This window comes from Pseudophryne corroboree, chromosome 3, assembly GCF_028390025.1.
Source record: "Pseudophryne corroboree isolate aPseCor3 chromosome 3, aPseCor3.hap2, whole genome shotgun sequence".
Classification (NCBI taxonomy): domain Eukaryota; kingdom Metazoa; phylum Chordata; class Amphibia; order Anura; family Myobatrachidae; genus Pseudophryne; species Pseudophryne corroboree.
In genome coordinates this window covers 160239702-160263302 of record NC_086446.1, presented here as the reverse complement: position 1 = coordinate 160263302, position 23601 = coordinate 160239702, and the positions used below count along the sequence as shown (strand labels likewise).

Here is a 23601-nt window from a genome sequence, read left to right as displayed (position 1 = left end):
GGCATCCCCTGTAAAAGGAACAAGTCTCCACACCTTTCTTGGAATCCGCATCCACTGACCACTGTCACAGCCACAGAGCCCTGCGAGCCGAGACCGCCATAGCTGTGGTGCAGCCATTGATGACATAATTCTTAAATGACCTCACTCATAAAATTTGCAGCATCCTGAATACGATGCAGTAGTGTAAAGATCTCCTCCTGAGGAGGGGCATAGAGGGAGGAGCCAGCCCACACTACTAAACTCAGTCTAGGAAACTGTGCCCGAGGAGACGGACATACTTTGAGAGAAGGATAGATAAAGACAGTGGTGAGATACCGAACCAGCACACACAAAGGAAAGCTATGCTAACCCAACTTTAAACAGGAACAGCTGAACCAACAATACTTAACCAAGTAACAGGGCAGGAATAACGAAGCACCGGACGGGCGCCCAGTATCTTCTACGGACTACGAGAAAAGGATTTACTGGTAGGTAATAAAAATACTATTTTCTCTTAGGTCCTAGATGATACTGGGGTTCCATTTAGTACCATGGGGATGTACCAAAGCTCCCAAACCGGATGGGACAGTGCGGAGGTTCCTGCAAAACTGATTGGCCTCTGAGGACCTTCAGTTTGGTCAAAGTATCGAACTCGTAGAACTTTGCAAACGTTTTCAAACCTGACCAAGTAGCTGCTCGGCAGAGCTGTAAAGCAAAGACGCCACAGGCAGCCGCCCAGGAAGGACCCACTGACCTAGTAGAGTGGGCCTGTACAGATTTTGGAACCGGCAAGCCTGCCGTGGCATAAGCATGCTGGATAGTGAACCTGATCCAGCGTGCAATTGTTTGCTTGAAGCAGGACACCCAATTTTATTGGGATCATATAGGACGAACAGCGACGAGCTGTCCTCTTTACATATGCCTTCAAAGCCCTCACAACATCCAAAGACTTTGAAGTAGTGTAAGTGTCGGTGATGACCGGAACCACAATAGGTTGGTTGATGTGAAATGCAGACACCACTTTAGGAAGAAATTGCTGACGAGTTCTGAGTTCAGCTCTGTCCTCATGGAAAATTAAATAGGGGCTCTTGTGAGACACAGCCCCCAGCTCCGACACACGTCTTGCTAAAGCCAAGGCCAACAGTGTGACAGTCTTCCACGTAAGATATTTTACGTCCACCTCCTGTAACGGTTCAAACCAATCCAATTGGAGGAACTGCAGCACCAAATTGAGATCCCAAGGTGCCGTGGGAGGCACAAAGGGAGGTTGGATGCGCAGAACACCTTTCAAAAACGTCTGGACCGCAGGGAGAGACGCCAACTGTTTTTGGAAAAAAAAATGGACAAGGCCGAAATCTGGACTTTTATGGAGCCCAGATGTAGGCCCACATCCACACCTGCCTGCAGAAAAAACAGGAAACGTCCCAGGTGAAATTCCACCGCAGAATAAGTTCTGCTCTCACACCAAGAGACTTGTTTCTTCCAAACACAATGGTAATGTTACCCCCTTTCTGGCTTGGATCATAGTCGGGAAAACCTTAGTAGGGATCACTCTTCTGGCTAGAATCAGCCATTCAACTTCCATGCCGTCAAACGTATCCGCAGTAAGTCCTGATAGACTAACAGGCCCTGTCGCAGAAAATCCCTGCGAAGAGGTAGAGGCCACGGGTCTTTGAGGAGCATCTCCAGAAGGTCGGCGTACCAGGCCCTTCTTGGCCAGTCTGGAGCAATGAGTATTGCTTGAACCTTTTCCCTTTTTTTACTCTTTTGAGAATTGTTTGGATCAGAGGAAGTGGAGGAAACACGTGCACCATCTGATAGACACATGGAGTTGTCAGGGCATCTACCGCCTCTGCCTGTGGGTCTCTCGACCTGGAATAATATTGCCTTAGCTTCTTGTTGAGACGAGAGGCCATCATGTTGATTTGTGGATATCCCCACTGACATGTCAAGCGCCTGGACACTTCCGGGTGAAGTCCCCACTCCCCCGGGTGCAGGTCATGTTTGCTGAGGAAGTCTGCTTCCCAGTTGCCTATTTCCGGGATGACGACCACTGACAACGCCACAGTGGTTTTTTCTGCCCAGAGGAGAATTCTTGACACCTTTAACATTGCTGCTCTGCTTTATGTAAGTCACTTTGTTCGACTGGACTTGAATGGCCTGATTCTGAAGATAAGAGGCCTGCAGAATAGTGTAGTATATGGCCCTGCGTTCCAGAATGTTGATTGGAAGGATGACTTCCTGACTTGACCATCTTCCTTGAAACTGCACCCCCCCTTGGTGACTGCTCCCCAACCTCGGAGGCTTGCGACCGTGGTTAACAGGATCCAGTCCTGAATTCCTAACCTCCGACTAGGTGATATGTCTGTAGCCACCACAGAAGGGAGATCCTGGCTTTTGGCGACAGACTAATCCTCTGGTGCATGTGAAGATGCGATCCGGACTATTTGTCCAACAGATCAAGCTGGAAGGGTCTTGCGTGAAACCGTCCGTATTGAAGTGCCTCGTAAGAGGCCACCATTTTCCCCAGAAGGCGAATGCACAGATGCACCGATATCCGGGTTGGTTTCAGGACATCCCGAGCCATCGACTGGATTACCAATACCTTTTCTAATGGAAAGAACACTTTCTGCGACTCGATGTCCAGTATCATTCCCAGGAATGGGAGCCTCCGTGTTGGCTCTAGGTGAGATTTCGGAAAGGTTCAGAATCCACCCGTGATCCTGGAGACGTTTGGTTGACAGTCCAATGCTGTCCAGCAACCTCTCCCTGGACGGCACCTTTATCAGAAGGTCGTCCAGGTACAGAATTCTGTTCTCTCCCTGCTTGCGGAGTATAAACATCATCTCTGCCATCACCTTGGTGAACACCCTCGGTGCCGTGGAGAGACCAAATGGCAGGGCCTGGAACTGGTAGTGACAGTCCTGCAGTGCAAACCGTAGATAAGACTGATGAAGCAGCCAAATCAGGATGTGAAGGTACATATCCTTGATAGCCGGAGACAGTAGGAATTCCCCTTCCTCCAGACCCGAGATCACTGCTCTCAGAGATTCCATCTTGAACTTAAACACTTAAGAACGGGTTCAAGGACTTGAGGTTCAGAATTGGTCGTACCGAACAGTCTGGTTTCGGTACTACAAACAAGTTGGAATAGTACCTCTTGTTGTGTAGATGAGGTGGAACCGGAACAATGACTTGAGTCTGTACCAGTTATTGGATGGCTTGCTGCAAAGTTACACTTACCTCTTGTGAAGCTGGTAAGCCTGGTTTGAAGAATCTGTGAGGTGAGAGCTCTTGGAACTCCATTCTGTAGCCCTGGGAAATAAGATCTATTACCAAAGGATCCCAGCACGAACTTCACCAGATTTGACTGAACAATTTTAGTCTGGCTCCCACCTGACAGTCCTCCAGGCCACGCGGTCCACAGTCATGCTGAAGGCTTTGAAGAAGCAGAGCCTGAGCTCTTGTTCCTGAGCACCTGCAGTTGCTGGTTTGCGTTGTTTACCTCTTGCACCTCTGGAGGCCATAGAAGCACCTCTGGATTTTCCCTTAAACTTGGCTGTCTGAAAAGACTGTAAATTTGAAGCTGAATAAGCTTTCCTGGCTGGGGGAGCTACGGAAAAGAAGATACGTAGACTTACCTGCAGTAGCTTTGGCGATCCATTTGTGCAATTTGTCTCCAAATAAGGCCTCTCCTGTGAATGCTAGGACTTCCACGCCTTTCCTGGAGTCCGCGTCAGCAGTCCACTGGAGTAGCCACAAGCCCCTGCGTGCTGACACAGCCATAGCGGTGGTGCGTGCATTAAGCAAACCAACCTCCTCTATGGCTTCCACCATAAAGTTCTGAGTCCTGTATATGCTGCAGGAGTAAAACAACGTCCCACCACCCCTAGACAAGGAATCTAACCCCTCAGTTAGGTTACCGGACCATTTAGCAACGGCTTTTGTGATCCACGCACATGCAATAGTGGGTCTCTGGGCCACCCCAGCAGCTGTGTACAATGATTTGAGTGTAGTCTCAATTTTACGATCAGCCGTATCTTTTAGGGAGGCTGCACCAGAGACGGGCAATACAATTTTATTTGACAGCCTAGAGACTGATGCGTCCACTATCGGTGGATTTTCCCATTTCTTCCTATCCTCCAGAGGAAAAGGAAAAGATGAGAGCAACCTTTTAGGGATTTGAAATTTCTTATCGGGATTAACCCACGGTTCTTCAAACAGGGTATTCAATTCCTTTGACGCAGGAAAAGGGACTGAGGACTTCTTTTTTACATTAAAATAAGATTCCTCACACTCCTCTGACACCTTATCAGGAATTTGCAGAACATCTCTGATAGCCTCTATTCATTGTGACAGAGTGGCATCCCCCACCTCCAAATCCACCTCACCCTCCTCCTTGTCTGACCCGTCCGCGTCAGACTGCAGGATATGGGCCAGAGATAGTTTTTGTGGACCAATGGGAGGGGATTGAGACGCTGGTTTGGGGACTAAGTCTCTATTCATAAACTCATCCACAGTCTGTCTTAAGTATTGCATCTCTTTCTCATTGCAGAATAGCTTTGTAGAAATATTTGAGATCATTCCCTTAATGGAATTAACCCATTCCAGTTCAGCCCCGCTATTTTGGGAAGGTGCACTGCCCTGAGTACCCAGTAGTGAGCCCCCTGGTGAAGAGGAACACTCCTCTGTACAAGAAACACACTCTTTGCCTTACAATGTAACTGTGACAGCACACACACAGAGGAAAGGTTTAGCACAAGTAACCCACAAAGAGCCCTTCAGAGAGAAAGTAATATGGAGCCAGCCCCCCACCGCGCCCTTATCGCTAATGCAAAGCTTAGCCGGGTTGCAAACTAAGTACCCTGATAGGGGACTTAGAACACTGATAAATCGCTCCCCCCTTGAAGTAATCTGGAGTCACACTGGAGGAGATTTGCGTCCCTGTCAGTCAGCATCTGTGTCCACTGCAGAGGGAAAATGGTGCTGGTGAGCTGCTGGATCCTCTCATAGTGATGAAGCCCTGCCCCTTCAATGGCACACAGTCTTCCTGCTTTTCTTTTTATACTGGCTGAGGTAATCTGTTGCTTAAAATAGAGAGAACCATTTTAAGGCCGTTTTTGCCAGTGTGGGAACTGTGGAGGTCATTCCGAGTTGTTCGCTCTGTAAAAATCTTCGCATCGCAGCGATTTTCCGCTTAATGCGCATGCGCAATGTCCGCACTGCGACTGCGCCAAGTAAATTTGCTATGCAGTTAGGAATTTTACTCACGGCTTTTTCATCGTTCTGGCGATCGTAATGTGATTGACAGGAAATGGGTGTTACTGGGCGGAAACAGGCTGTTTTATGGGCGTGTGGGAAAAAACGCAGGAGTGGCCGGAGAAACGGAGGAGTGTCTGGGCGAACGCTGGGTGTGTTTGTGACGTCAAACCAGGAACGACAAGCACTGAAATGATCGCAGATGCCGAGTAAGGTTGAAGTTACTCAGAAACTGCTACGAGGTGTGTAATCGCAATATTGCGATTACTTCGTTCGCAATTTTAAGATGCTAAGATTCACTCCCAGTAGGCGGCGGCTTAGCATGAGCAAATCTGCTAAAATCCGCTTGCGAGCGAACAACTCGGAATGACCTCCTGTGTACAGTGTACTGGGACGCAGCTGTGGACTGTGTCTGGAGACGCATTCCGCCTCGGTTAGAAACCATGCGTCTCCATACTCTCATGCCACCATAATGGCTGGCGACCCGCTAGTCGGAACGCCGGCTTAGTACTCGCCACTCTTTTTTCTTCTGGCTCTGTTAGGGGTGGCGTGCTGCGGGAATGTACACTCGCCATGGTGGAGCTTGCCAATAGTTCCCTCAGGAGCTCAGTGTCTCCCCCCCCATCCCCCTTAGTCCCACGAAGCAGACAGGCTGGTATTAACCAGCCCTGCCTGAAAATAACAAACACAAAATAAATGCAGAAAACTCTTCAGGAGCTTCCATAAGTGTGACCGGCTCCTCCGGGCACATTTTCTAAACTGAGTCTGGCAGGAGGGGCATAGAGGGAGGAACCAGCCCACACTATCAAATTCTTAAAGTGCACATGGCTCTTAGTGGACCCGTCTATACCCCATGGTACTAAATGGAACCCCAGTATCATCTAGGTCTAGGATGTAAGAAATTATTTTACCATCAGATCTTCTTACAGCAGTTTTTATGCAGGATGTGGACGTTGTATATTTGAAAGGACACAATACTGGGTGCAAACTTTACGGATTAATGAATATTATATATATATATATATATATATATATATATATATTATATATATATATATATAAAAATTACAAATTTTTCCAGTGTCATTACTGAAGACATGAAAGTCCTTGAATTTATGTATAAATGTAGTTCACATGGGTGTCCTCCTGATATGTTCCAGATACTCGCAAATGCAACTGCAGTACTTAATGACCAATGTAATGTCCAACTGACTAATAGAGCCAACATTTGTTATTTTATACAACTTTGGTCATCCCTGATGGTTTAAATAAAGAACAGAAACACTGGATGTACTGTTTAGTCAAATATGCATTGTGTTAGTCCATGAATGCTGCCACTGCATTTCTGAAATATATACTTGTCATTATATTCTTTTAATCTAGAACACCTATGATTTACACAGGCTCTATGGCTAGCCAAATTGAAGCCTGCATTGCACCTGGTTTTAATTAGCCACAGAACCTCTGTAAAGCATAGGTGTCCTGGATTTAAGGGCTAGGGATATTATGGTGTGTGTGTATATGCGTGTATGTATATATATATTTTTTTTAATGACCTTGCTAAATCACAAAGTCTGTAGCAAGAACTATTGCTGTATACCTTCATCTGTAAGGATTTAAGGCAGGCAATGGCCTCGTAATATTTGGCAGCTGCTTCAACGGTCTTCTCTTCTTTGAACAACTGGTTTCCTTCTTGGTGAAGGAGAGGCACAGCTTCCAGTTTCTCTTCATCTGACATGGCCCAAGCATCCTGTCTGTACGATCCTGGCTCTTGTACCTAGCAGAATAAAACACTTCATACAGGTATAGTGTGGATTCACGATGTAGGATTGAATCTTGTCTCTATTTGGAAGGATTATAGGTGGTGATATGAGGGTTTTACTATTTGGGATATCTCCCAATGAGGTACCTGCATTGTGTTTCACATGGATACATTTGTCACTGGTGTTTTGAGACCCTCTAAGCACATATCTAATTGAAATGATAGGAACTCAGACATAGTAGTACCAAACATTTAACCAAGACCCATAAAACTTAAACGGACTGAGACTACTGGCGCTAAAGAAAAAGTAAACCGGAAAAACATCTATTTCTTTTTCATCCACTAGGGGTCACTGGAGTACTTTTGGAATATGGACTGGGCGTAGCCGGAAATGGCACATATTTAAATATTTAAATTAGTAACTGGCCATCCCCTCCATAATCCCATAGAGCCTTCAGTATTTTTCTGTGCCTCTAGCGGAAGGTACTGTGGACTGAATGTCCTGCGATTCTTCAAGCAAGATTATATTTGTTTTTTCTACCTGATCCCTTCCCAACTTATCAGAGAAGTTCGGGTTAGGGATCATTGGTGCTGCATTAGCAGCAGATGGTCTGCTGGCGCTCATACAAAGGGCCCCGCCATTGACCAAAATCAGCGCAGCTGATTGCAGCCACGGGCTGCACAAGGACGCAGGACGGCGCTTACAGAAAAGTCCCGTCATGGCCTCCGCAGGTGGTGCAGGTACTGAGCGGTAGGCAGCTCTCACTTACTTACTTTTTCGGTCTATTGCGGGCGGTCAGCTCACGCTGCCGCCCATTATGGGGGGACTGTATGTGTTTATATACTTTAACTGTAAACGTTCCCCTGCTGCCTGCCACTAGATACACCTTGCTGCCACTATAATGCTCCACTGGGTTTGCAGAGGGAGCCAGCGAGCGAACCCCGGCACTGCCGCTCGACCTTCCCCGGATCCCTTCATTGTCAGCACCCGGCGCCGCGGGGCGCTTGCAGTAACTAGCGAGCAGTTCCCGCCACTACCGCCAGAACGCTAGCCTCTCTCCGGTGTCCGCGCAATCCGTCCTCCTCCCTACGGCTCTGGTGGGGTGAGCGGCCGAGATGACCTCAGCTGCTGCTGCGGCCCGCTCTGGCGGCCGCTCACCAATCTCCGGCGTGCAGTCCTTCACACGGCCGCGGTAAGACTCGCACTCCCCGTCTGCTGAACAACGGGGGGGAGCAGTAAAAGTAGAAAGTGGGGGAAGTCGGTAGCCAGAATAAAGGCTGCACCTGCAAATAATACTCTTCTGCAGGAGAGGGGGGGAGGAAACCCGCAGGGAGGCCCCAATAACTAAGCTGCGTTTAGGCAGCAAAATAATCAGGATTTTAAGCCTGTGGCCAATATCAGAGTCTCTGTTACTTATACAATATACCTGTCGGTGTGTATCTGTGTATGTATATATATGATATATATAATATGTGTGTATGTATATGTATTTGTGTGTTTACACACTGATGGTATACAGATAGGTGTGTCGGTGTATCTGCATATACATGTATTAATATATATCTATCCATATGTTATATATCTCTCTATATATATATATATATATATATATATATATATATATATACACACATACACACACACACACACACACACACACACAGAGAAAAAACCACAGCACTCACCACACCAGAAGCGGGGCACAGCTATGCACTTACCACTCACAGGGTGGGGTGCATGTAACACAGCACTCTCCACCACAAAAGCAGGGTACACAGCTGTACTAACCACTCACAGGGCGGGGTGCATGTAGCCCATGACCACATCGCTCTAATAAATACAAACAAAGAACCCAGCACTCGCCAAAGTAAACTCACTTATCCTCAACAATTCAATAAATAAATGATGGGGGTTTAGTTAGTGGATTGGCCAATGCACGGAAGCCTGCATACCGATTTTCAAGGTACCCCACCTTCATGCAGGTCCTACACTATCACAGAGTCTTAAAACCTGACTACTTCACTGCTGTTACACACATCATCTGCCTGCTAGATTTAATGTGTACCTGCCACACCCTTTATGGCTTTTATAGGTACACTAGTCACCTTTTGCACTGGCTCAAAGATGATTGCTAAGGAACAGCTGAGACAGGTTCAGGATAATAAAGTCCACACAGGGGTGCATGAGAAAGCTAGTGGCCACGGTTAATAAGAGCTAACCATAGATTAACCCCATCGTATACGCACAGAGAAAAAACCACAGCACTCACCACACCAGAAGCGGGGCATATATATGGAACTTGGTGTATCGGCAATCTTGCAATAAGCAAGCACATGGCCGGACACCATTTTAACATTACTTCCTGGTTCTTCCCAGGAAGTTGCTGCCCTACAACACTCGGCCTCTAGAGGAGCCGGGGTGTTAGGAATTTTATTTTCTTGGTTTTGTACAGCACAAGATGAACACGTGTGCTGTAATGTAGATTTATACACACTTTATTTACGTGGTACTAAGTCACGGTACTGGTCTATCCTTCTGTACTTGCTTGTCCGTGTACATAAGGAGTAAGTCTAAGACATAGCAGCTTCGCTGCAGAGTCCGTCAGACAAATAAGACTGCACATACGCACTATTGCCGTTCCTCGTTGGGGGAGGCTGGCGTATATACTGACTGAACAATTGTTATTATTGTTTTATAATTTGACAGTTTCAGAGATACCCGTCGCAGTGTGTCCTACAGTATACAGCAATAGGGGTGTTGTTTAACCTGGTTTGGGCCCGGTTTCGGCTTAACAGGGCAGTGGTTGCATGGCAAAACAGTTCACGTTTGCCCTACAAGAAGAACACCTTACGCTTCTCGCTGATCACACTTGTGAATCTGCTCAATATCTAGGTACAGTTTCTGTGGACGTCAGCCAGTTTAGTTCTCGCTTTTCAGTTTCACTAGTGCGGCATGACGTGCTTTTTCGCTACGTGCTTAACAGGACGGTGTCCGTTTCTAAACGAGAATAGAAACATTACCTTACGCTGCCCACAGGTTTCGTCCTGTCTTGGACAAATTCCTGAATAAATATACTCAGGATATAGTCTTTACATCTCGGTCCTTTCGGGCCCGTGCTACAGAAACAGCCACAGGCGGGTCAGGTGGTAGTGAACGTGGTTTTCGATAACCTCTAATTGTCTGATTGTCGTCAATATACGGTTAAAGTGCTGCCACCTACTTCCAGGCATCTTTAACCAGGGTTTCAGTGGCGTTTACAGCTAAGCCACTGAAAAGCCAGGGCTAGAATGAGTTTCCAGGCCATCGCCGATCGTCAGTTGTGGGCATCCACAGTTGGGGGATCCGCAAATTTGGGTTTGCAGTTTACCAGACAAAGGTTGATTGTTTTCCACCATTGCAATTTGCAAGACGGGTCTGCCTGGGTCAGAAGATAAAATCGCGGTTCTGCACACCGCCATACAAGCTCTAGTAGATTGAGCACTTTGACTGCAGTCAACAACAGAGTCACGGTCATTATTCCAGTTTGGGGTAGTTCCAAAGCTGGCTGAATCGGTCAGTCCGATACTGACCCTTCAGGTCAATCAGGGCGTCGCTTACTACACATTCATGAATACCTGCAGTTGGTGACTACAGGTTGAAATCCACAGTGATTCTGGATTTCAACAAGAATAAGTACTTAGACGCATCAGGCCTACTTAAGTTTGCAGTAAAAACCATTCTCGCTTTCAAGCGCTACCGTTTTGGCTTCGTATGGCGCCTAGGGTTGTCACAAGTAATGGCTATCGTGATAGCTCATCCCTGGAAGTGATAACAGTTCCGTGTTTTGCAGATCTGCTCATTAAAGCTCCGTCTCAAAACTTCGTCATGCAACGGCCCTTACTAACGTACAATGGCGTCGTTCAGCGCGGTTAGATTGTTAACCTAGAGATATCAAGCCTCATTCCGTAACAACGGACTCATGCATAGGGATAATTCCGTGATTACACGGATTTACCTGCCTGAACATACCACACAAACTGTTCGTCATCACGTACAGTTCGTACGCAAGCCACGGACAGTCTTGATCCGTTTGGCCTTTTGCCTACTGGAAAGGAGAGTGACGTCTTTCGACGCACTCTACTTCGCAAGGAGTCACTCAGGTCATTTTCACTTGGAAGTTCTTGCACGCTCCTACAAGTTCATCAAATAGTACGGTTGTCTCTAAGGGCCAGAGTTTCACTACTCTAGTGGCTCCAAGTACATAATTTTACCGCAGGGACAATGTTCGGCGTCTGGAATTGGATAATTCTAAATATGAACGCGAGTCTCAGAGGTTGGGGACCTGGGGTCCCAAATGATCAACTTCACAAATCACGGAAGATTTCGGTCAAACGCGCTGCGGCAAGCGGGCCACATGCTCCGTTCTCAGACTGTCCAAGTGCGGTCAGACAACACAACGGCGATCGCATACATCACCGATCAAGGACGGAATCGAAGTCGCATGACCATGCGGCAAGTTGCTCGATGTTCATTCTGGGAGCGAACAGCTGGAAGGCAGCTTATTCCAGGACACTGAGCATTGAATTCTTAAGTGTTCCAGATGTTGGTCCAGCGGTGGAGTTACCCCACAGGGGTATCTATTGGCATCTCGCAAAAAAAAAAAAAAAAAACCAAACATCCACGTATGTGTCCATCCCAGTATGTGTCCAGTACAAGAGCTCCGAAGGCAGCAGCTGTGGATGCTCTCACGATCGCGTGGCTGTACAGCGTTGTGAATCTGTTACGTTTACGCTGCTTCCTCGGGTACTAAAATGGATCATACAAGACTCCATGACAGTCATACTAGTGGCACCACATTGGCCTCGGAGGCCATGATTCTTGGATCTCCGAACTACTCGCAACCAATCCTTCACCGCTCTCGCCACGTCCGGACCTGTCCCACTAGGGTCAGTTCTTTTACCCCGATTTAGCGCGGCAGCGTTTGACGGGGTGGCTGTTCAAAGCGCTCTCTTAAGAACGGATGGCATTCCAGAATCTGGTATACAAACCATGTTAGGGGCTGGGAAGCCAGTACGGCAGCTCATTATCACAAGGTTTAGCGTGCCTCTATAGGTTGGTGTGACGCTCAGAAGTTTCCAACATCATTTTCAAGTTATCCCGTCTTTTAATATTTTTACAGACTGGGTTTGGTGAAGGATTATATTCTACACTCAAGGTGCAGGTCTCTGCATGTCAATTTACCTGCAAAGGTGTTTGGCTCCTTTGCCGATTGTACACACTTTCCTGCACGGTGTCCTCAGACGACCTCCATTTATACCACCTACAGCGCCATGGGACTTGGATCTGGTTTTAGGTTTTTTATTTACAGTCTTCATTTGTTGAATTCTTACAACGAGTGGATGTTATGTTTATCAATTGGTAAACACTTTTCTCTTAGCCTCTCAGCAAGGCGTGTTTTAACATAGGGTGGCTTGCATGACAAGGCCCCCAATCTGGTGTTTTATGGTCATAGGGCGGAACTTCGCACAAATTCCGTGTTCCAGTCAAAGATCGTATAATGTCACGCATCAATTAATTAATGTAGTTCCTCGGTTATCAATATGTTCGAGAACTTAAGTTACTTTGAATGTGGTACGCACACTACGCGTTTATGTAACCCAAACAATTGTACGTAGAACAGACACATTGTTCTCTATAATGTAGTGAAGATGGCTTTACAAGCTTCCAAGCAGTCCTTATGTCATACGTCAGGCTTAGCTTCATAATAGGCTACAACGCCTACATCAGGGTCAGACCATTCCAAACGTTCTTTGGGAACGTCAGGAGCAGCAGGTCGTGGAGTTTCTACGAAATGGCGTAGACGAGCTGCTACATGGTCATCAGTGCATGACCATCAGTGCGCATGTTGGTGCGCTTTTACAGGTTGGCTACGTTTGCGGCATCAGCATTTAGCTTTGGCCGTGTAGTGTTACAGGTGCCAAACAGCTCTCCCACCCAACGGGAAAGTTTGGTACGTCCCAAGAGTACTCCAGTGACCCCTAGTGGATGAAAAAGAAAATAGGATATTGGAACTTACCAGGTAAATCCTTTTCTTTGAATCCATAGGGAGCACTGGACGCCCACCCAGAGCAGTTTACCTGTCTTGTGGTAAGGTCTGTGGATCTTATGGTAACACTTTATCACCAATGCATTCGATGTTATGGTATCAACTGATTGTTATCAGTTCCGTTATGTGTCAACTTTAGGGTTGACCATTATATTATAATGTTATAGGTTCATATAATGTTATATGTAATTCTCTATGGTTCATCCTCTCTATCACTCCTGTTCGGCCCAGTAAAAATACTGAAGGCTCTATGGGATTATGGAGGGGATGGCCAGTTACTAATTTAAATATTTAAATATGTGCCATTTCCGGCTACGCCCAGTCCATATTCCAAAAGTACTCCAGTGCCCCCTATGGATTCAAAGAAAAGGATTTACCTGGTAAGTACCAAAATCCTATTTTTATCCATAAATTGCAAAAATAGGATTTTAATTACCTACCGGTAAATCCTTTTCTCGTAGTCCGTAGAGTATGCTGGGATCCATTTTAGTACCATGGGTTATAGACGGTTCCGCAGGAGCCTTCGGCACTTTAAGACTGTATAACAGTGTGAACTGGCTCCTCCCTCTATGCCCCTCCTCCAGACCTCAGTATAGGAACTGTGCCCGAGGAGACAGACAACTTCGAGAGAAGAATTTACATTAAACTAGTGGCGAGGGGGGGGGGGGGGGACGTGGCCTGGACAGGCATGGAGTAGCACTTGCACTGTGCAGCTCTCCAGCCAATATATCCTGAAGCATTATCCTTTACTCCCCCCCTGGGTCTGATATTGGGGTCATCGCTACATGAATGCCTCCTGCCCCCCTGGAGTGAATTTGGGCTGGATATCACTGTCCCTCGAGCTCCTGCAGCCCTATCTGCCCGGCGGGCCCTGCTCAGCGCTGGAGCTGCTGCCTCGCGCTCACCTCCGACCGGAAGTTCGGCTCCCGCTATCCGCCGCCGCCCGCGTCTCTGTGGAGAGGAGTGAGGGACGCTCGTCTGCCGCCCTGTGTGCCTGCTGAGGGACCCGAGACGTGTCTGTGGCGCCTGGAGCACCCTGCACCGCCGCGGACCCGCGTCGCCCGGGGGACCGGAAGTTCGGCTCCGGCTTTCCACCGCCGCCCGCGTCTCTGTGGGGGGGAGCGAGGGGCGCTTGACTGCCGCCCTGTGCCTGCTGGGGGACCCGGAGCACATCTGAGGCTGCCTAGAACATCCTGCACCGCCGCGGGCCCGTGCCGCCTGGGGGACCGGAAGTGCGGCTCCCGCGGTCTCTCTCCGCCCGCTGCAGCCGCCTGAGACACTTGAGCGGGGCTGGGACGCTGCGTCGCCTGAACCCTCTAGGGAGCCCGGAAAGGCCATCCTGCCTAACATCGGCTGCCGGCCGCTGCGGCCACTGAATAGACCTTCTGCTGCTGCATGCTCCTGCCCTGACTGAGACCCAGGTACGCGGGGCGCGGGCCCACCGATACTGGGCTACTGCTATTCTGTGGGGGCCTAATTGGGCTGGCTGGGAGTCCATTGGGTCGCGTGTACCCTTTCCCCCTCTCCTCCTGCTGCACGTATCTGGCTGGCTGATCCGGATCTCTCCTTGCCTGGAGGTCAGTGCTGGGGGCTGCTTCTCTTCACCGCAGGGCTCAGATTAAGGGGGATATTGCCTGATCTCCTGCTCCATAAGGCGGACACTTTGCATTATATCCGGAGACTCTAGCCCTGCTGTTTAGCTATACATATTTATACCCTGCCTCGGGCCCGCTGACCTTTCCATAGGGTGTCGGCGTGGACGCCCCCCTCTTGCTTGCTTATATTTGCTTTGATATACCTGACTGGCTGGACGGAGCGACACCGTGTTGTCTAAAATGGTGCGCGGCCGCCAAAGTAATGCGGCGGCGGGCGCAATGGATAAGTTTGTCCGGAATCCTGGCTCTCAGCGGCGGGGGGATGAGAGTGCCGGATCTGAAACATCACCACCATCTCCTGCATATAGCTCCGCTTCCTCAGATCATCCGGATGCTGCTTTGCAGAGAGTATTAGATGCGGTGACCGCCAGTGCGACGCGTCTGGCGGACAAGATTGGGCAAGTGCAATCTGATCTCTCCATTATCCATCAAGACCTTCAACGAGTGAGAGAGAGAGTGGGAGAGGCTGAGACCCGTATATCCAATGTTGAAGACTCTGTCGGCCCGCTGGGTCGCCGTACTGATGCTTTGGAATCTCAAATGACTGAGGTACGCAGAAAACTGACGGATATGGAGGGGCGCTTGCGGCGCAATAACATCCGTTTCGTTGGCCTGCCGGAGAAGGAGGAGGGCTCAACTCCTGAAGAATTTCTTGTGAAATGGCTCCGGGATGCTTTTGGAATTGAGGAATTCTCGCCTTATTTTACCGTTGAACGGGCCCCATAGAGTTCCGATGCGCCCGCTGCCTCCGGGGGCTCCACCTCGCACCTTTATTGCTAAGTTCCTCCATTTCCGAGACCGCAACACAGTTCTGAGGCTGGCCCGCACCAAGGGCCCTTTGAAATGGAATGGATCGCCCATATCGGTTTTCCCGGACTTTGCCGTGGATGTACAAAAGGATAGGGCTCAGTTCCTGTCTGTTAAGAGGAGGCTCCGTGAACTTGACCTGCCGTATGCCATGCTCTTCCCATCTAAGTTGCGAGTGGTGGCCGACGGGGAAACAAAGTTTTTCACAACTCCTCATGAGGCCACGGCGTGGCTGGATAGACGATTCCCTGCGAGGCGTGCCCTTGCAGATCCCTGAGTCTCCGGCCTAGCCCTGATGCTGACTTTATCCTGTTTGCTTTTCTTTGTAATTTATTATTTTCTCTCCTTGTGTGCTTATCTTGTTATTAATTATGTGTGCTGCACATGCGTGTTAATTAATGTGTGGCAATAGGCTGCGGGGGTGTTAGATTGTGGTCGATGTCCTCTGTATCCCAGTTATTATACTCTGCTCTCACAGGTTAGACAGGACATATGAACACCCGTTTGCCTACTTTGACGCTTCGGGTAGGCTTTAGAATTTATCTTATCTCCTGTTGTTTCTGGGGGGTGGGGGGGTTACGCTTGTGGTTCGATATGTTTGGCTCCTTGTTATTAGTCTATGTTTATTTTGGGTATGAACAGACCCAGGGGGTGGATGTCTATGATTTCCCCTCCTTTATTTTTTCGGGGGGGGGGGGGGGGGGGTTGGTGGCTGGAGGCTCTCTCTATTTTCCCGAGAGTCATTATATTCTTGGCCCCGATCAAGGTGTGTTTGCACCAATTAATGGTGCTACGAAGTTTGTATATTTGAATTTTTAGGTACTTTTTTTTAGTTTTGGGATCCAAGTATGCTGCAAGTTGGGGGTGGTATACAGGGAGGGGGGCGGGGGAAGACTCTGGGTTGTAGTTTCCTTTTGTGTGGAGATGTATGTTGTGAAAGGACATGGTCCATTGTTGTATTATCTAAGCATCGGTGTCTGGTAACTGAACGTATGCATGGTGGAATTGGCTGGCCGCGGGGTGTTGCATTTATTTTACTTTTGATGTACTATGGCTGGGATTAAAGTGTTATCGTGGAATGTGCGAGGTCTCAGTGACAAAGTTAAGAGGTCCCTGGTACTCCGACAGATTAAAACTTGTGCCGCTGATGTGGTCTGCCTTATGGAAACACACTTGGTGGGGAATAAGATTCTCTCGCTAAAAAGGCCATGGGTGGGATGGGCGTACCATTCCATGCATACTTCTGCCTCTCGTGGAGTTTCGGTCCTTATTAAGCGGACCGTCCCCTTAGTGCTGGAATCTGTGCAGACGGATTCGTGGGGGAGATATGTGTTTCTGAAATGTACACTATTTTACATCCCTGTCCTCCTTATAGCGGTTTATGTGCCCCCTCCCTATTCTCCTGATGTCCTTAAGAGGGCTGCTGGGTTCATGGCCTCTTCTCCCGGGATATCGGTTATTTGCCTCGGGGATTTTAATAATGTGCTAGATGCGGCGATGGACAGGCTGTCTATGTCTCCGTCGGCTACATGTCCTGGGAATTTCTCTTTTGCAAATGTGGTGTCGGGGTTGGGCCTGGTCGATCCTTGGAGATTGAGACACCAGTCTCTTAAACAATACTCCTGTTTCTCTCACTCCCATTCTTCGTTCTCCAGAATTGACCTGGCCCTCCTCTCGAGCGACATGGTTCCCCGGGTGGGCGATATTAGATATGAGACTAGGGGTATATCAGACCACTCCCCTTTGACTTTTACTTTAGATTTTAATTGTTCTAGGGGCCAAGCTGTATGGAAATTTAATCCATTCTGGCTTGTCCACATGGGGGACGGCTGTGACCTGGTGGCCGCATGGCGGGAATTCTTTGAATTAAATAGTGCCGAAACTGCTCTCTCTACTCTATGGGACACTTTTAAGGCCTTTCTGTGGGGGAGTTTGATTAAACGGGTATCTAGTTTAGAGTCCTTTTATAAGCGACGGGAGGCGGTGTTGGAGGCCCAGAGTGTCGCCGCAGAATTGCAATACTTGCAGGATTCTTTAAATGGTTCTAAGTTAGCCTGGTTATCGGCTCAGAGAGAATGGAAGGATTATCTACTGGAGAAGACTCAGCATAGACTCCTTTTCTCCTCCCATACTTTTTACGCTACGGGTGATAGGCCGGGGTCGTACTTGGCCTCCCTGGCCCGGGGTGACAGACCTACTAGTGTAGTAGTTGAGATTTTGAATTCTGATGGCATCTCCCTAACTCAGACTCCACAAATGGCAGCTGAATTTGTGTCTTATTATAGCCGCTTGTATGAATCTAAATTGGAGTGCACTCAGTCGCACCTCAACGATTATTTAGACGCTGTTTCCTTCCCCACCTTGTCCAGCGAGGCTTGTGATATGCTGGAGGCACCTATCTCACCCGATGAGATTATGGCTGCTATTAAGGCCTCCCCTAGTGGTAAAGCCTCAGGCATGGATGGTATACCTTCTGAGGTCTATGGGCACCACCTTGATTTTTTTGTCCCACGCCTGCTGGAGCTGTACGGCCAAATTTTTGCACAGGAGTCTCTCCCCCCGTCTATGGCGGAGGCAGTGATTGTGGTTCTCCCTAAACCTGATAAAGATCTTAGGAGAGTTGAGTCCTATCGCCCTATATCCCTCTTACCCACTGATATTAAAATTTTAGCTAAGGTATTGGCTGGCAGATTAAATACAGTCATCTCTCACATTATACACCCTGATCAGACGGGATTTATGCCCAATAAGTCGACCTCCATTAATCTTAGACGTCTGTTTACTCATCTACAAATCCCCTGTAAGGATCCTGCCTCCTCCATAGGCGTTTCGTTGGATGCCGCTAAGGCTTTTGATTCCGTGGAATGGGCTTATTTGTGGGAAGTTATGCGTAGATTTGGTATAGGCCCAAACTTCATTAAATATGTTCAATTGATGTATTCCTCCCCCTCGGCGAGAGTGGCGGTAAATGGTTTCGTATCTCATTCCTTTCCCCTATCTAGAGGTACACGACAGGGCTGCCCACTGTCCCCTACTCTATTTGCTATGGCCATTGAGCCCCTTGCGTGCCTCCTGAGAGCAGATGCAGGGATCTCTGGCTTCAGGGTGGGTGCCCGTGAGGACAGGGTGGCATTGTATGCCGATGACGTTTTGCTATTTGTCTATGCCTAGGATTTTGGAAATTATTGTTGGATTCGGGCGATACTCTGGGCTCCTGATTAATTGGGAGAAATCCTTTATTATCCCACTTCGGGGGGAAGTTCCTGCCTCCCCACTGGTGGCTCTTCCGCTGCGGTGGGTGGACTCATTCAAATACCTGGGCATCTGGGTGTCTAATGATCCTCAAAAGTTCCCCTCCTTAAATATTACCCCACAAATAACGTATCTCCGTAGTCGGGTGAAGGCATGGGGAAAACTACCCTTAACGGTCACGGGGAGGGTTAATATGGTAAAAATGGTCTTCCAGCCCAAACTTCTGTATGCTCTGAAACACTCTCCCGTTTATATTCCGCAGAAGATTTTTAAACAAATAATAAGAATTTACTCACCGGTAATTCTATTTCTCGTAGTCCGTAGTGGATGCTGGGAACTCCGTACGGACCATGGGGAATAGCGGGCTCCGAAGGAGGCTGGGCACTCTAGAAAGATTTATGACTACCTGGTGTGCACTGGCTCCTCCCACTATGACCCTCCTCCAAGCCTCAGTTAGGACACTGTGCCCGGACGAGCTGACATAATAAGGAAGGATTTTGAATCCCGGGTAAGACTCATACCAGCCACACCAATCACACCGTACAACTCGTGATACTATATCCAGTTTGACAGTATGAAAACAACTGAGCCTCTCAACAGATGGCTCAACAATAACCCTTTAGTTAGCAATAACTATTTACAAGTATTGCAGACAATCCGCACTTGGGATGGGCGCCCAGCATCCACTACGGACTACAAGAAATAGAATTACCGGTGAGTAAATTCTTATTTTCTCTAACGTCCTAAGTGGATGCTGGGGACTCCGTAAGGACCATGGGGAATAGCGGCTCCGCAGGAGACTGGGCACATCTAAAGAAAGCTTTAGGACTATCTGGTGTGCACTGGCTCCTCCCCCTATGACCCTCCTCCAAGCCTCAGTTAGATCTCTGTGCCCGAACGAGAAGGGTGCACACTAGGGGCTCTCCTGAGCTTCTTAGTGAAAGTTTTAGATTAGGTTTTTTATTTTCAGTGAGACCTGCTGGCAACAGGCTCACTGCATCGAGGGACTAAGGGGAGAAGAAGCGAACTCACCTGCGTGCAGAGTGGATTGGGCTTCTTAGGCTACTGGACATTAGCTCCAGAGGGACGATCACAGGCCCAGCTTGGATGGGTCCCAGAGCCGCGCCGCCGGCCCCCTTACAGAGCCAGAAGGCAGAAGAGGTCCGGAAAATCGGCGGCAGAAGACGTCCTGTCTTCAACAAGGTAGCGCACAGCACTGCAGCTGTGCGCCATTGCTCTCAGCACACTTCGGTCACTGAGGGTGCAGGGCGCTGGGGGGGGGCGCCCTGAGACGCAATAAAAACACCTTGGATGGCAAAAGAATGCATCACATATAGCTCCTGGGCTATATGGATGCATTTAACCCCTGCCAGAATCCATAAAAAAGCAGGAGAAAAGTCCGCGAAAAAGGGGCGGAGCCTATCTCCTCAGCACACTGGCGCCATTTTCCCTCACAGCTCCGTTGGAGGGAAGCTCCCTGTCTCTCCCCTGCAGTCACTACACTACAGAAAGGGTTAAAAAAAGAGAGGGGGGCACTAATTAGGCGCAGTATTAACTATACAGCAGCTATAAGGGGAAAAACACTTATATAAGGTTATCCCTGTATATATATAGCGCTCTGGTGTGTGCTGGCAAACTCTCCCTCTGTCTCCCCAAAGGGCTAGTGGGGTCCTGTCCTCTATCAGAGCATTCCCTGTGTGTGTGCTGTATGTCGGTACTTTTGTGTCGACATGTATGAGGAGAAAAATGATGTGGAGACGGAGCAGATTGCCTGTAATAGTGATGTCACCCCCTAGGGGGTCGACACCTGAGTGGATGAACTGTTGGAAGGAATTACGTGACAGTGTCAGCTCTGTATAAAAGACAGTGGTTGACATGAGACAGCCGGCTACTCAGCTTGTGCCTGTCCAGACGTCTCATAGGCCGTCAGGGGCTCTAAAGCGCCCGTTACCTCAGATGGCAGATATAGACGCCGACACGGATACTGACGCCAGTGTCGACGGTGAAGAGACGAATGTGACTTCCAGTAGGGCCACACGTTACATGATTGAGGCAATGAAAAATGTTTTACACATTTCTGATAATACGAGTACCACCAAAAAAGGGGTATTATGTTCGGTGAGGAAAAACTACCTGTAGTTTTCCTGAATCTGAGAAATTAAATGAGGTGTGTGATGATGCGTGGGTTTCCCCCGATAACAACTGATAATTTCTAAAATGTTATTGGCATTATATCCTTTCCCGCCAGAGGTTAGGGTGCGTTGGGAAACACCCCCCAGGGTGGATAAAGCGCTCACACGCTTGTAAGGGCTCTACCTTCGCCTGAGATGGCCGCCCTTAAGGATCCTGCTGATAGAAAGCAGGAGGGTATCCTAAAAGGTATTTACAAACATACTGGTGTTATACTGCGACCAGCAATCGCCTCAGCCTGGATGTGCAGTGCTGGGTTGGCGTGGTCGGATTCCCTGACTGAAAATATTGATACCCTAGATAGGGACAGTATATTTTTGCCGATAGAGCATTTAAAAGATGCATTTCTATATATGCGTGATGCACAGCGGAATATTTGCCGACTGGCATCAAGTCTAAGCGCGTTGTCCATTTCTACCAGTAGAGGGTTATGGACACGTCAGTGGTCAGGTGATGCGTATTCCAAACGGCATTTGGAAGTATTGCTTTATTAAGGGGAGGAGTTATTTGGGGTCGGTCTTTCAGACCTGGTGGCCACGGCAACAGCTGGGAATTCCACGTTTGTACCCCAGGTCGCCTCTCAACATGAGAAGACGCCGTATTATCAGGCGCAGTCTTTTCGTGGACAAGCGGGCAAAAGGTTCCTCATTTCTGCCCCGTGACAGAGGGAGAGGAAAAAGGCTGCAGAAATCAGCCAGTTCCCAGGAACAGAAACCCTCTCCCGCCTCTGCCAAGCCCTCAGTATACGCTGGGGCTTTACAAGCAGAATCAGGCACGGTGGGGGGGCCCGTCTCAATGAATTTCAGCGCGCAGTGGGCTCACTCGCAAGTAGACCCCTGGATCCTTCAGGTGATATCTCAGGGGTACAAATTAGAATTCGAGACGTCTCCCCCTCGCCGTTTCCTAAAGTCGGCTTTACCGATGTCTCCTTCTGACAGGGAGACAGTTTTGGAAGCCATTCACAAGCTGTATTCCCAGCAGGTGATAATCAAGATACCCCTCCTGCAACAGGGAACGGGGTATTATTCCACACTGTTGTGGTACCGAAGCCGGACGGCTCGGTGAGACCGATTCTAAATCTAAAATCTTTGAACACTTACATACAGAGGTTCAAATTCAAGATTGAGTCACTCAGAGCAGTGATTGCGAACCTGGAAGAAGGGGACTACATGATGTCTCGGGACATCAAGGATGCTTACCTTCATGTCAAAATTTACCCTTCTCACCAAGGGTACCTCAGGTTTATGGTACAGAACTGTCACTATCAGTTCAGACGCTGCCGTATGGATGGTCCACGGCACCCCGGGTCTTTACCAAGGTAATGGCCGAAATGATGATATTCCTTCGAAGGAAGTGAATTTTAGTTATCCCTTACTTGGACAATTCCCTGATAAGGGTAAGATCCAGGGAACAGTTGGAGGTCGGTGTAGCACTATCTCAGGTAGTGTTGCGGCAGCACGATTGGATTCTCAATATTCCAAAATCGCACCTGGTTCCGACGACGTGTCTTCTGTTCCTAGGGATGATCCTGGACACAGTCCAGAAAATGGTGTTTCTCCCGGAGGAGAAAGCCAGGGAGTTATCCGAGCTAGTCAGGAACCTCCTAAAACCGAGCCAAGTCTCAGTGCATCAATGCACAAGGGTTCTGGGTAAAATGGTGGCTTCCTACGAAGCAATCCCATTCGACAGATTCCACGCACCAGTGGGACCTGCTGGACAAATGGTCCGGGTCGCATCTTCAGATGCATCAGCGGATAACCCTGTCACCAAGGACAAGGGTGTCCCTCCTGTGGTGGTTGCAGAGTGCTCATCTTCTAGAGGGCCGCAGATTAGGCATTCAGGACTGGGTCCTGGTGACCACGGATGCCAGCCTGCGAGGCTGGGGAGCAGTCACACAGGGAAGGAATATCCAGGGCTTATGGTCAAGCCTGGAGACATCACTTCACATAAATATCCTGAAGCTAAGGGACATTTACAATGCTCTAAGCTTAGCAAGACCTCTGCTTCAAGGTCAGCCGGTGTTGATCCAGTCGGACAACATCACGGCAGTCACCCACGTAAACAGACAGAATGGCACAAGAAGCAGGAGGGCAATGGCAGAAGCTGCAAGGATTCTTCGCTGGGCGGAAAATCATGTGATAGCACTGTCAGCAGTATTCATTCCGGGAGTGGACAACTGGGAAGCAGACTTCCTCAGCACGACCTCCACCCGGGAGAGTGGGGACTTCACCCAGAAGTCTCCCACATGATTAAAAACTCGACAGGTATTGCGCCAGGTCCAGGGACCCTCAGGCAATAAGCTGTAGACGCTCTGGTAACACCGTGGGTGTACCAGTCAGGGTATGTGTTCCCTCCTCTGCCTCTCATACCCAAGGTACTGAGATTGATAAGATGGAGAGGAGTAAGCTCTATATTCGTGGTTCTGGATTGGCCAAGAAGAACTTGGTAACCGGAACTTCAAGAGATGCTCACGGAAGATCCGTGGCCTCTACCTCTAAGAAGGGACCTGCTCCAGCAAGGACCCTGTCTGTTCCAAGACTTACCGCGGCTGCGTTTGACGGCATGGCGGTTGAACGCCGGATCCTGAAGGAAAAAAGGCATTCCGGATGAA

At 48.7% G+C, this 23601-nt stretch overlaps 1 protein-coding gene across 3 annotated transcripts in view; it reads right to left on the bottom strand.

Annotated features, from left to right (window-relative positions):
- The window catches only part of AIP (aryl hydrocarbon receptor interacting protein), a 141157-nt gene that overhangs the window by 10680 nt on the left and 106876 nt on the right, over positions 1-23601 (bottom strand). For 2 of the 3 annotated variants that reach the window (XM_063958526.1, XM_063958524.1), the window contains one exon: positions 6839-7015. The exons of the other annotated variant lie outside the window; for it this stretch is intronic. In XM_063958526.1, the coding sequence (XP_063814596.1) occupies positions 6839-7015 (177 nt within the window). The remainder of the gene's footprint in view (positions 1-6838; positions 7016-23601) is intronic. 3 annotated transcript variants of the gene reach the window in all.